General features: G+C 41.8%; 1 protein-coding gene across 1 annotated transcript in view; it reads left to right on the top strand.

Moving 5' to 3' along the window:
* The first annotated feature begins 9820 nt into the window (after positions 1 to 9820).
* Positions 9821 to 14776, top strand: part of GDA (guanine deaminase) — an 82219-nt gene continuing 77263 nt past the window's right edge. Inside the window, exon 1 of the mRNA XM_037061673.1 lies at positions 9821 to 10235. Within this exon, the coding sequence (XP_036917568.1) occupies positions 10113 to 10235 (123 nt within the window). The 5' untranslated portion in view covers positions 9821 to 10112. The remainder of the gene's footprint in view (positions 10236 to 14776) is intronic.

The following is a 14776-nucleotide window of genomic DNA, read 5'->3' as shown; positions in this document are numbered from 1 at the left end:
TGTAACCTCACTTTTTCCTGTTTGGTCATTTCTTCCTTCCTTCTGGTCCACCCCCTTGATTTGAGTCCCAGTTTCCTTTCCATCACTATTGGTTTCCTGTGCATTTCCCCTCATTTCAATTAGTTTAGCCTTCATATGTTCCTCTAATTTGTGGCTAAAATCAACCAGTTCTGTGAGCATCCTGATCACCAGTGTCTTGAATTGTGCACCTGAGAGGTTCTCTATTTCCTGGTTTCTTAGCATTATTGGCTCTGGGGCTTTGAGTTCTTCTTGAGCCATATTTTGGACTGTTCATGCCTGTTACATATGAGGCATAGAGCCCTAGGTGTTCACCAGGGCTGGGCGACCCAGTCGCTGGGTTGTGACGCTGTATGGGGGGGCGGGGCCAAAGGAAAGCAATGGCAGGCACCCTTTGCTGCCTCCAGCCGCCACCACGGGCCATGCAATTCCTCCCACTGCTCGTGAATGTGCGACCTCGGTCAGCTGCTGCTGAGTTTGTTGCTGGGGGCTGTGTGGTCTGTCTCACTGCTCACTCCCACCATCCAGAGCCCTCCCTGGGTCCGCCTGATGCTACCCTGGATGCCTGGGTGCCTGGGGTTGGGGGATCTTTCCTGCCCAACCCTGCTCCACTGCTGGCTCAGCCCCTCTTACCCGTTGGGTAGAACGGTTTGTTGTTTTTGGACTTCCATATAGTTCAACTTTCTGTTCTTTGGCTGTGTCTTTGTTCTCCAAACCTTTGTTGTATTCAAACTTAGTTGTGAGAGAACGCACAGTGTTTCCACCTACACCTCCATCTTGGCGGAAGTCCTCGGATTTTTTTTAAGAAACTGAGTTTGTGAGGGTTGAAAGGAGCCATTGCAGACAGGGAATAGTAATACCAGAAAATAACAGTGAAGTGCATATTGAATAATAATCCTTAAGGCTCTTTCAGTTCTAACATTGCATGAATTTAAACAAGGGCTATAGAAAGAGCTGAAGAATAGAGACTTCAATTTCCTTGAGACTTTGGAGGCACAAAAAACACCATTTGTTGCATACTTAGCCTTGGTCAGAAAACCATATTAAGCAGGAGCTAAGTTACAAAGGTAAATATCAAAGTCCTGCACTCCTTTCTCCCTCCAAAACTCAGTAACCTCGAGAACAATTTCCCTGTGGAGATCTGGATGTGCTTCAGAATTGTAGGACGCCCAACAGTTTAAAGCAGTCTCTGACTCTGACGGGGGAGAAGGCTGAGAGTGGTCAGGAAGCCAAGATTTCCTGACGTGTGACTGAGTTGAGAATGCTGAATCCTGAGTAAGGCATCCATGATGGGAGTGGAAGCAGAGCTGCATACTTCACAGAAGAGTGAGCACTTAATGGAAGAATGCAAATGCCATGTCACCTGGAAAGTCCATGGTCAATCCTTCTGTTTAAGGTTAACTTTATTTGAAGCTACACAATAATTACTCATACCATGTGTGACAGACAACAATTTCAGTAACATTCAAAATTCCCTAGTAATTCTGTTACCCCAACAGGACCATAATCACTGCTTGATATACCTTTTCAAGTCTAGCCACTACTTCTATAGGCATTTCATGATTTTAACCAAGCATAAATGCCATTTTTAAAAAGTTAACATTTTATTATACAGAATTCCCACATGGCTACATATTTCCCCTACCTGTTTTTAATAACTGCATAATATTCTATTTTATAGACACATTCTTTTGTTTTTTTAAAAATTTTATTTATTTTTAGGGAGAGGGGAAGGGAAGGAGAAAAAGGGAGAGAAACATCGATGGGAGAAATATCAACTGGTTGCTTCTCATACATGTCCCAACTGGGTATTTGATGTGCCCTGACCAGGACTAACCCCACAACATAGGCATGTACCCTGGTCTGTAATTGAACCAATGACCTTTCACTTTTCTGGACTACGCACAATCAACTGAGCCACACCAGTTGGTCAGGGCCTAAGTAGGTACATTCTAATTTGCTAGTCTCAGTTGTTGTATGTTTAGGTGACTTTCATTAAGAAGTACATTAGGGATCTGTTTTAGGGAACCAAGACATCTTCTAGAAGCATTTAATTGACTTCTTTTTTACGATAACAGCCAGACATTTTCTTCACTTTTCTTTCTGAGGTTTGTGTGTATGCAGGCCTAGGTCAAAAGGATGTTTTATTGTTCTGGCTATTGGGACTGCAAGGAGGAAGTGTGGTCTTTAGAATCAGGGGAAAGTGATGGGAAGAAAGGATTGATGTCTCCACAAGACAGTGCTGCACTCTCAGCTTCAGGGCTTCCTAATTTGAGTCTTTGGCTGGGTGACCAACTACCTAGGTGCACCTGGGACTGAGGAGTTTTCTGGATTTTTGAGACTTTTAGTGCTAAAACCAGGAAAGTCACCAATTAACTGGGATGAGTTGGTCATCCTAGACACTAGGGGGACTGAAGGAATTGAGAAAATAATGAATTATGCATATTAGCTAGCCCTATATTATAAAAGCAGCAGTTCAGAGGATGACTGCTCATGCACTGCAATGGAACATTAAATGTTTTTAAATTTAATTTAATTTCTTATTTAATTATATTTTATTGATCATGCTATTACAGTTGTCCTGATTTGTCCCTCTTTGCACCTCTTTATCCCGCACCCCCTACTCCCTCAGACAATCCTCATAGTATTGTTCATGTCCATGGGTCATGCATATACGTTCTTTGGCTACTCCATTTCCTATACTGTACTCTACATCTCCATGACTATTCTGTAACTACCTATTTGTACTTCTTAATCACCTCATCTTCACCTATTCCCCTACATCCCTGCCCCCCACCTGACAGTCATCAAAACACTCTATATATCCATGATTCCGTCTCTGTTATTTTTGTTTGCTTAGTTTGTTTTTCAGATTCAATTGTTGATAGGTGTGTATTTGTTGCGATTTCATTGTTCATAGTTTTGATCTTCTTTTTCTTAAATAAGTCCCTTAACATTTCAAACAATAATGGTTTGATGATGATGAACTCCTTTAGCTTTTCCTTGTCCAGTAAACACTTCATCTCACCTTCCATTCTACATAATAGCTTTGCTGGGAAGAGCAGTATTGGCTCTAGATCCCTGCTTTTCATCACTTTGAATATTTCTTGCCAATCCCTTCTAGCCTGCAAAGTTTCTTTTGAGAAATCAGCTGAGAGTCTTATCGGAACTCCCCTGTAGGTAACTCTCTGCTTTTCTCTTGCCGCTTTTAAGATTCTCTCTTTGTCCTTAAACTTTGGCATTTTAATTATGATGTGTCTTGGTGTGGGCCTGTTTGGGTTCATCTTGTCATTTTGGACTCTGTGATTCCTGGACTTGTATGTGTATTTCCTTCACCAAGGGAATTGGTGAATTCAATTAGGGAATTTTTCTGTCATTATAGTTTCAAATAAATTTCCAATTTCTTGCTCTGTTTCTTCTCCTTCTGGTACCCCCATGATGTAAATGTTGGTATGATTGAAGTTGTCTCTGGGGCTTTTTACACTATCCTCATTTTGGGGTATTCTTTCTTTTTCTTGCTGTTCTCATTGGTAGTTTTTTGCTTCCTTATATTCCAAATTGCTGATTTGATTCTTGGCCTCATTCACCCTACTGTTGACTCCCTGTAAATTATTCTTTATTTCAATTAATGTATCCTTCATTTTTGACTGGTTATTTTTTATGCTGTTGAGGTTCTCACTAAGTTCATCAAGCATCCTTATAACTAGTGTTTTGAACTTTGCATCTAGTAGATATCTCCATTCTGTTTAGTTCTTTTTCTGGAGTTTTCTTCTATTCTTTTGTTTGGGCCATGTTTCTTTGTCTCCTCATTTTGGCAGCCCCCTGTGTTTGTTTCTATGTATTAGGTAGAGCCACTGTGACTCCCTGTCTTGGTAGCATGGCCTAATATAGTAGGTGTCCTGCAGGGTCCAGTGGCACAGCCTGCACTATCAGCCAACCTGGGTAGTTGAGGTTTGTCCTTTGTTTGGGCCTAGTACATGCTCCTCTTGTAATTGAGGCTCAGCTACTGTTGGCAGATCAATGGAAGGAATTTGCCCAGGTCAGTCAGTTGCAAGGATTGGCTGTGACCACTGACCACCACCCTCTGCCCTCCATGGAAGGTCAGCTGTGCAAGGGAAGGGTGGTGCTACTCTGGAACCCTCCTTCAGATTAGGTCTCCTGGCTGTTTCTGTTCTAGTCATCCTCTCAGGAACCCCCTAGGCCTGTGAACCAACTCCATCTCCATGAGGTTGCTGAACTGGAGGGCATTTTAAGATTCAGGCTCCTTTTTCAATGTTAGACCTCTCCCAAATTGAGGACTGACTCTCCAGTTTTTTAAAACATATTTTGGGAAGATGATTATTATCAAAAAGGGAAAACCTTAGCTATATCTGAGAAAAATCAATTTAATTTAAGTCTACTGGCTTTTGGCTATAGAATGGATTTGGAACAGTAGATAAATGTCTTGTGTTTTGATGGAGGTGTATTTCTTGAAAGTGAGAGTGCAGAGGAGTAGTGAGAGAATCCTTATAACCTCAGACAGACAGAAGAATCAGTTTCAGCACAACCCAATCGCACCTGCACAACACACAAGACATGGTGGGTGGAGTGACCCTCAGTCAACCAGCAGGAGGGAAGGACCCACCAAAGAACAACCCAACAACCATCAAGACCCAATTACATCCAGAGAGCCAACATAAATGGCATGAAGGGGATTCCAAGAGCATCAAGTTCAAGAGATCAAGGAGACAGTGCCACTGAATCTCACAGATCTCCTAACATAAAAGTTCATACCACAAACTCAAGGAGTCAGAACAGACCAATTTAAGAAGCAGAAGAAAACAAGAAGAGTCTCACAAATAATGGGAAGACAAAGAAACAACCCTCGATGGAAAGAAAAGAAGGAACCCTCAGAAAGAGTGTGAAATAAAATAGATGCAAGTAAACTATCAAACATTGAGTTCAAAACAATGGTTATAAGGAAGCTCAATGAGCTGAGTGAGAATTATAAAAAACTATAGGGAAGCTATGAGGAACTTACTGAATACTATATTAGCATGAAAAAGGACATGGAAACTGTCAACAAGAGCCAAGAGGAAATAAAAAAAAACATGAAAATGCATTTGCCAAGACAAAAATTTATGTTTCTTAATCTAGGGAGACAGCTTGTAAAATTTGCCAAAAGACTTGTGAAAGTTAGCTAAAGTTTCAAATTTGTGAAGAAAGAAACCTCGGGCTTCAGGACCCCTTCCTCCATCTAATCTCCCTCTGGTGACAGACACTCTTTGACTCTGGTGGAACCTGGAGTTACTTTTACTACTGTCACTCCCAGTCTTCTATCTGGAGCAACTGACTCCTGTTACTGGGTTTCCGACCTTTCAGGGGGACATAGCAGCCCCATCTAGGCTTTTTCCTATTGATCAATTCCTTGGACTGAGACATTATTTTCACTACTCATTCACAGTCCTTACAGCTTTTACTGAGAGTCTCAACAGATCTTCTTGCTTGATATTTAGGACCTTGGGTCCTCTTTTCCAGTCTTCTTAAAAAATGTCAAAAGCAAATCTTGTGCTTTCTCTACAAAAATTAGTAAATCAAATTATGTTTATGGTCTTTATGTGTTCAGTCCTCATATGTATGGCCTGTATATGCTATGTATTTACATGTGGTGCATTTTTCTGCCTCCAGAGGGCATAATTAGGGTGTAATATTTTATTGACCTAAAGAGATTAAATACTAGTATAAATTAAGCAGGATCCACTGGTTTGGACAAATTATTTGATATCAAAACTGGTTTTAGCCCTGGCTGGTGTAGTTCAGTGGATTGAGTGTGGGCTGTGAACCAAAGCATTGCCAGTTCGATTCTAATTGGGCTATATGCCTAGGTTGCTGGCCAGGTCCCCAGTGGGGGCCACATGAGAGGCAACCACACATTGATGTTTCTTTCCCTCTCTTTCTCCCTCCCTTCCCCTCTCTCTAAAAATAAATAAAATTTAAACAAACAAACAAACAAAAAATCTGGTTTTAAATTTGATTTATATTTTCTTAAAGTTATTATCAAGTATATATATTTGTTTTACAATAAGATTTTGTTATAATCTTTTAGTTAAATATATTTTACAACCTTCCCAACTGAGAAATGACTTTGAGTTATTCCAGCAGCTTCTGGAATACCTCAAAAATTTATTCTCTCTCCTTATAAAAGAGAGGTTTTTGAGCAATTAGGCCTATTTATTTATTTGTTTGTTTGTTTGTTTTTAAAAAAATATTTTGTTTATTTATTTTTTTAGAGACAGGGGAAGGCAGGGAGAAAGAGAGGGACAGAAACATCAATGTGTGTTTGCTTCTTGCGTGTCCCCAACTGAGGTCCTGGCCTACAACCCAGGCATGTGCCCTGACTGGGAATCAAACCAGTGACTCTTTGTGAACCAGTCTTTGGTTCACAGGCCAGGCTTTATTTCACTGAGCCACACCAGCCAGGGCCAAATTAGGCCTATTTAATATGCTCAAAATTACATGAGAAGCTTTGTCAAACAGAATAATAATAATAATTATGTTCTATTTGTATGTACACATTTCTATCAAAATAGATGTTCTGGAAATTTCAACCTGCCCTAGGAAGAAACTTGCAGAAAGTTAAAGCCAAGTTCAAACAGAATACTCTCAGGGCTAACAAGTATCCTGTCTGTGACATTGGACAAGCCAAGAGAGATTGTTCCCTATGGGGACATAAAGCAGTAGTACTCTGCTTTATATGAGTTTTGTAACCCATACATTGGGAATTTATTTATCATTTTCAATGCCCACATCTGATAAGTCCTATACAGCATTTTCAAATCTTGTATACTATTTGGTTTTTATATATTTTGAAATTGTGTGCTGAATGTAAAAATATGGGCTTTATATAATTCTTTTATGTCATTTCATAGTAATTATTACTTACCAAGAAATTGTTATCTTGGAAATGTTATATCTTACAAACAAGCAAAATTCAACTGATAAGTTGCATTATAATAAAATCTATAACCATACCATTTAAAATTTTATCATTTATAAACAGTCATTGTTTAATGCATTTGAAAATGTATCTTTGGAAAAGTTCATGAAAAGAACTCTGACTTACTTTAAATTGTGGGTATCTCAGAAAGTCATATCTGATGTAAGTGAAGATTTATAGAACCCTAAGGAATAACTGTATTCATGAAAATGCAGGCAAATAAGACAAAAAATTAATTTAAGATATTGCTAATTTTAAGTCTTTTTGTCTTCCAGATACAAGGAAATGTGTTTTTCCTAGAGCAATTTAATAAGTTATACCTTCACACACAATATTGGAACATGTATATTTTTCTCCCTATCTAATCCCTCCAAAATTCACCAACTCTTAATGAATGAGTATTATTTTCATGGTAATATGTTTGTTTGCATGAATCCAATAAGAAACTATTCTGTTTACAATAGCACCAGTTTCCAAATGTGGTTTTATTAACAAGTCTTTGTCTGGAATGCCATGATCAAAGAGTCATGCCTGGACTCTGGATGTCACCAGAAAGCCTAGAAATTAAGACTGACTTTCAAAGCCAATAAGAGCCCTTTAGAAAAATGGTCTGGCACCTTGCTTGGTATATGGCAGTCTTTCCTGGTTTAGGAACAAAGGTTGCTTTCCTGAAAGATGGCAAGGAAGGAATCTCAAGGCATTTTGGTGACCTCAAGGACTTGAGGAATCCACCCAAACTTATAAGTACTTCAGACAAAGCCAGATGGCAACTGTGTGGCTTGCCTTTGCCCTGAATGGCTGACTAAAGCTCAGTGTGAAGGTTCCTTGTACAATTCCAGCAGAGCATATTTGAAAGAGCTTATATGATCAATTACTATCCTTCTGGTGTTCATACAAATAATCAGGACATATTGAAACTGGACTTTCTGCATCATTCTCTTTAATAAAATGAGGGTGATTTTAGAGAGAGAAATTGTGTTTCCATGGAAATCACAATGTCCAATTTTTACCCAGAAACTCAATTAAATCCTATTTTTTCTAGTTTTCTTCCAAGGTAATGTTTTATTTTTTACTTTCATCCTTTGACTTTGAATTATTGAGAATTACTGATGCAGTGTTGTTACAGAAAAATGAAGCGACCAGACACCAAGGGTTCAGGAGCACGATCTTTATTTACGTGCACAGGCCCAGAGGAGAATGATCTCCAAATTCTGAGCCCCGAACACAGGGCTCTTGGGGTTTTTATAACCTGTAGGACCTTCCTGTGTACATAGCGGAAGCAGGTTACAGAAGTGGAATGCGGAAGTTAAACTCTCCTATGGGGCGTTCCTAGGCTAAGGGAAAAGCGACTTTTCTCTATCAGTGTCAGCCATACAGAATTTACCTTCTACTCTGCCTCTCCCTTTTGGGGATTTTAAGGCCAATATCTGGTCCTGGTTTTCTTGGCTGACTCCTTTCCTAGGTCCTCTTGCAGCTCTTGTCTTTATTGTTGCTTTTGGGCCATGTCTCCTAGAATACCTTATGTCTTTCATCCAACGAAGCATCCAAGCTCTAGGAGACACCTTTTGCAAATGACCACTGGCTGCAGCTCTCCCTTTTTGGGCTGTCAAATTCCACTCTCTCCCTCTTAATGACCCATACCTGGATCCACAGGCAGGGACAGATAATCTGCAGGAAGCAGTTCCAGAAGAAGAGTCCTTTGTCCCTACTCCCCGGAATCAGAACAAGTCCAGGTCATTGTGAATAAATCCATCTCAAAAACCAGAGGAGGGAATAACAGAACAAAAGCTACTTCCTCAGGCCCTCTTTCCCAGAGCTGGCTGGACCCCACAGAGCATGACTGACCCTAATTGTTTTATAAGCCTTTATCCTCAGGACTAGAAAATGACCAGAAGTGCCCAAAAGGCACAGAGGCTCCAGGAATTTATGAAACAGGAAAACAGGATGTACCAGACCACAAGGAGCAGACTAGATGCCACACGCAAGGATAACAGCTGCTGCAGCCCAACTGAAAGACCCTGCTCCACATGCACCCCATTACAGGATAAAAGCTCACAGCCCCTACCCCTGAGGACTGGTGCCAGTGCGTATCTCCGAATCTAGCCCTTTCCCTCGCTCAGGAAAGTAAAATAAAAACTTTTACTCTCTGCACTTTCTTCCCTTTGTGAACTCTTTCACAGCCTGTGTCACTGACCACCCTACCGTTGACCATAGTCTCTTGGTTCTTGACCCAGAGCTTTTTCCACTAAGGCGTGCCACACTGCCATTCCTTGCTACTTGGCTCGAGTATGTAATTTTCTCCCCTTGTACAACTGAAAATAAATCTAAGACATTAATTTAGGTATGAGGAAAACTAGAATTGGAATTGTTGGTGGGTAAACAGAAGGGCTAAAATATTGGCCTCAAGGTAAAGAGAAGTACTTTGGGGTCCACATTGATCTCCAGTGGTGGGGCCCCCAGTAATTCTGTAAATTATGCTTCCAAAACGTAGGTTAGGGCACATTCTGCAGCTAGCAGAAACTGAAAATGAAACTTGTCTGTAAGGTTTGCAGCCCTAAATGACCTTTAGCTTTGCTTGAACTTATGCTGGTTGAGAGCCTGTGTTTGCTAAAGGTTGAAGAGTCCCAGGTTTGACCACAGACAGCCCTAAGAGTTTGAAGGACAGGGAAAACAGGCAGATGCAACTCCAGGTGTGCCGAGAAAGGTGGAGGAGCTTGGGAAACAGAGAACAATAACGTATTTAGTGAACCAATTCAAAGTACAGGGCTGGAATCCTGGCTCCTCTAGCTCCTTCCTTCATTTCCCGCCCCCTAGCTGGGTGACAGCCACCGGACTAAAAGAACTGCAACGTAAGCGGTGATTTGAGAGAAAGACCACACCCACAGGAGCTGGGAGTCAGCTCCCGAGAGGAAAATCTTACTGGCATCGAGGAGGCAGGGAGCCAGCCCCTGGGCGCGGCCTACAAGGGGGCCAGTGATCGCTGAGGAAAGCGGGGGCAGGACCAGGCCAGAGCTGGTGCCCGCTCAGCAGCCACCCGGAGTCGCAGGAGCTCTCGCAGCGCCTCCACCCGGTGCGCCCTTCTTGGCCCGCGGACCCTGCGCTGCGCTCGGTCGCTGATATGTGTGCCGCCGGGATGTCACCCCTGGCGCATATCTTCCGAGGGACGTTCATCCACTCCACTTGGACCTGCCCCTTGGAGGTGCTGAGGGATCACCTCCTTGGCGTGAGCGACAGTGGCAAAGTAAGAGGACGTGGGGTCTGGGCAGCCCGACGGGCGGGCGGACAGGTGAAGGGAATCTCGCGTGGTGCCCCGTGAGCCCAGAGTTCGCTCGGTGAGAGCGAGCGCCGCGGCTCCGGAGTTGAACTTGAGTGCTTGCTAGCTGGGGGACGCCGGAAGAATTCTGGCGTTAGATCCATGGGTTGGTCTGGGAGTACCTGCTCCCAGAGGCGAGGCGTCCCAGAGGCTGGAGCCATTGGTTCGACAGCCGTCCAGGCTGTAGTGGGAGAGGGAGCGAGGCTATACCCTTGCAAATCTTGAGAGATTGTTAATAGACTAGAACCTTGCGTCACTCATCTTTGCATATTTGGCGCTGGGCACAGTGCCAGGCACAGGCTAGGCGCTAGGTAAAATTATTGTGAAAGGAATAAAAGAAGAGGGGAAATTCGATCGGCGTTATTTAGTCCTTTACACATGTAGAATAAGCAAAGTATTGGTTTCACTCACATGATCATTCAGCAGATAATATACTTACTAATAATGATTCAAATTGAACAGCTTGTAATGCTGGAAAGGATAGTCTAAGAGAAATTACCCACCTCACTCCCCTAACGCACACCCATAGCCATTTGCATCAAAGCAAGCAGCTCCATTTTAAGGTGCAAAATGTCTTCTATGAGTGTATCTTCTACACTTCCTTTTCCAAAATCAGGATTTCTACAAATGGCACGGGCAACTTAATGTCTAATACTTACTGTTCCATACTCATCAGTGGTAACTTTATCAGTAGTGGCCTGGCCAGTGAAAGACATTCGTTTTTAGGGGAAGAAAATAGAGATGGGGATGGGATGTTTCTGAGCTTTCCCCCACCAGTTTGGTTAGCGAAAGTACAGTTATTGTGACTTGTCAGCTTGAAGCTACTCTTCCTGAATAAAGGTTCTTCAGAGTGACTGTTTTGAATCCTGACTCATGTATTTGGCAATAACTAAATGCTGGTTTCCCATTTTCTTGTGGTGATTAAAAAAATTCTTAGTTTTCTATTATGTTTCCAAGATGATCAAACTCTCAGAGCTCCCCCAGATGGGGAGACTCCTAAGCCCCAATACTGATGAATTATTGCCTGTGTACTGGACCCCCCAAAGTTTGAGGGAACCCTAGGCTCAAGGCAAATCCTAAGAAGCAGAGGAACAGAAACTGCTTAACTGGGGAAAGATCAGAGGTGTTTGCCTAACTACAAAGAGCTGTTCAACTCAAGATTTTTAAGATTTTATTTATTTATTTATTTATTTTTAGACAGTGAGGGAAGGAGGGAGAAAGAAAGGAAGAGAAACACCAATGTGTGGTTGCCTTTCTTGTGCCCCCTACTGGGGACCTGACCACAACCCAGGCGTGTGCCCTGATTGTCAAACTGGTGACCATTTGGTTCACAGGCCAGTGCTCAATCCACTGAGCCACCCCAGCCAGGGCTCAGGATTCTTTTTACAAATTAATTTCCCATCTCCAGAGTTTTTATTGGTAGAATAGCAGCCAAGAGAGTAAGTTTGAGGACTGGCTTTAACCAGTGGTAAAGAATAAGAAAAGGAAGTAATTTACCTAAAAATTTACTTTTGCTAGGTGTCACACAGAAGAAGAATAAAAGAGTGTCCTGGGTATGCAATTAGTAGTTGAGTCAGAAAGTCTATTCCTAACTGAGGCACATACTGAAGCAATAAGTTTAGAAAAATGTCATTCCCCCACAAGATAAAGTTAACTAGGAATTGGATACAAAGGTGAGTTATTGACTGTTTTTGATTTATGGTATAAAATGTCCCAATCAATTCAGTGATCACTGAATTTGCTGCTCCTAGATGCAAGCAGTTGATTTCTAACTGTGTGTAAAGGGGAGACCTATTGTATGTGAGTCAAGACTTGATAGCCCTCATTTTGAAAGTGGGAATGCCTTGCCTTTAGAGTTGCTAAGATAAATATCTTATTTACTTAAACATGTCAAGATTCTAAACAGAAAATTGTATCCTAACGAAATAAATAAGTATGAGGAATCATCACAATCTTTACATTTTTACTGAGCTCTGAAAGCTATTCTCAAATCTTGAGATGAATTAGAAATATGTACGGGTGCTTATTAAAATGCTGGTTCCGGGGCATCATCCTCAGAGAATCTGAACCTGTAGGCCTGGATTGGGCCCCAAGAAGTGGTATTCCAACAAAGGTACCAGGAGATTCCAACATAGGTAGTGGGTGGATTACATTTTGGGCAACAACAGTATGTAGGTCGTGTGATGGAATCAGTTGTGTGGGGTCTTGAGCTTAGTTCTCCACTCCAAGCTTAGGTCTGGGGTAGCATCTCAGAGAGGGGGGACATAATTTCCTCTGACCTTCTCCCTCTCCCTTCTAGACCTCATCCCTTATTCCATATAACTTTATTTATGCCCAGATAAAGATAATAACTCACTACTTGTAAGCCATGAATTAAAGCTCATTCAAAGTAAGGTTAATTAAAGTTAATTCTCTAGTCAACATCATAGTATGGGACGTTTTCAATTCAGAATTAGTTTTTCTTTTTTTTTAAAGATTTTATTTATTTATCTTTAGAGGGGAAAGGAAGGAGAGAAGGAGAGAAATATCAATGTATGGTTGCCTCTTGTGAGTCCCCTGCTGGGAACTGGCCTGAAACCCAGGCATGTGCCCTGACTGGGAATCGAACCGCGATCGTGTGGTTCGCAGGCCCGCGCTCAATCCACTGAGCTACACCAGCCAGGGCCAGAATTAGTTTTTCTTGTCTGGGAAGTTCCAAATTTATTTCTGTAACAACTTTGAATGATAGCTCCACTGGGTAAAGTAACCTTGGTTGTAGGTCCTTGCTTTTCATCATCTCGAATATTTCACACCGCTGGCTTCTGGACTGAAATGTTTCTGTTGAGTAATCGACTGCCAGTCTAATTGGTGCTCCCTTGTTTATAACTACCTGCTTTTCTCTTGTAGCTTTTAGGATTCTCTCCTGTCTTTAAGCCTTGTTCTTGTGATTGTGATGTGTCTCAGTAAGGGCCTCTTTGGAACCAAGTTGTTTGGGACTCTCTGAGCTTCCTAGGTTTGTGTGATTTTTTTCCTTCACCAGATTAGGGACGTTTTTGGTCATTATTTCTTCAAATAGGTTCTAGATCCCTTGCTCACTCTCTTCTGGTACTCCCATGAGGTAGATGTTGTTACATTTCACGTTTTTTGAAGTGTTTCTTCAGCTTTCCTCATATTCTTAAAATTCTTTTTTCTTTTTTCTGCTCTGCCTGGGTATTTTTTCCCACTTGTCTTACACAACATTGACTCTATCCTCTGCTTTAACTAACCTATTATTTCTTCTTTTCAGTGTATTATATTGCATTCTTTATTTCTGACTGGTCCTTTTTTTATGGCTTCTTTGTCTTTTTTCATGATATCAAGTATCCTTATAATCATTACTCTAAACTCTCTGATAAATTGCCTGCCTTAATTTTATCTAATTATTCTGGAGAAGTCTCTTGTTCTTTCATTTGGGGTCTGTTTCTTTGTCTTCCCATTTTGGCTGCTTTTTTGTATTTTCTACCTTAGATGTTAAACTAATCCACTGTTAAACCAATCAGTGGTTAATCTGATCAAGCTGAGCTGTAATCCGCAATCACACTTAACCGCAGTCAGACTTAAGCACCATGGAGTGAGGCAGGGCAATTTCTGAGGGCAGGGCTATTGCTTCCCCTCAGGCTGATGCCACTTGGAGGGGACTCTTCTGCCTGAGAAAGATGGCCTCTGCTCTATGGGAAAGGACTCAGCACAGGGATCCTGGTGGCTGATCCTTCAGTTCTCTCCCAAGAGCCACCAGCCCCAGATTCTCCTCTAGAGTCTGTAGTCCACTCTGCCCTCCCTCTGCTGGAGTCCAGGATAAATGGCTGCAAATGAAATTTTGTGCATTTTTAAGAGGCTCTCTGCATGTCCAGCCATCTTTCCCCTGGCAGAGAGAAACCCTGCTGCTTTTCATAGCTGGATGTTATCTGGGTTTCTTTCTGGCTCTGGTGCTATAGGCTGGGAAGCCCAGCTTGGGGCTTAGACCCCACACTTCTCAGGCCCCCACCCCCACCCTAGCTGCTGAAATATCGCTCTAGAACTTCAGCTGCCACTCATGGTAGCCCAGCCATCCCTCTCATGTCTCCTCACACTCTCTACCAGTCATATTGTTGTGAAGTTGTTTCTTACATCTGTCCATGGTTACAAGACTTCTTTTCAGATAGTGTTCAGTTGGTTATTCTCAATGATTTCTCTACAATTTAGTTATAATTCCAGATTGGTCCTGGGAGGAAGTTAGTATAGCTTCCAGTTAGTCTTCCACCATCTTGGGTCTCCCCCAGCATTAGTTTTTCTACTCAGGTGGCATGTGGCTTTTCAAAAGAAAGACTCCACCATGTATAATTTATTTGCAGACATTTAATTAATCTTAAGACATTGCTCAAATCTAAATTGCTAGATTCTTTCCACATGCCACAGGGTCAGATTGACTTTAAAGATATATAACGATGCCTTGGGCCTTTCAATGCACATTT

The sequence above is a fragment of the Sturnira hondurensis genome, unplaced genomic scaffold, assembly GCF_014824575.4.
Source record: "Sturnira hondurensis isolate 20B ecotype Veracruz unplaced genomic scaffold, ASM1482457v3 Scaffold0013515, whole genome shotgun sequence".
In the NCBI taxonomy this organism is placed as follows: Eukaryota; Metazoa; Chordata; class Mammalia; order Chiroptera; family Phyllostomidae; genus Sturnira; species Sturnira hondurensis.
The sequence above is the reverse complement of the archived record's forward strand: the minus strand, read 5'-3'. Positions and strand labels throughout refer to the sequence as shown.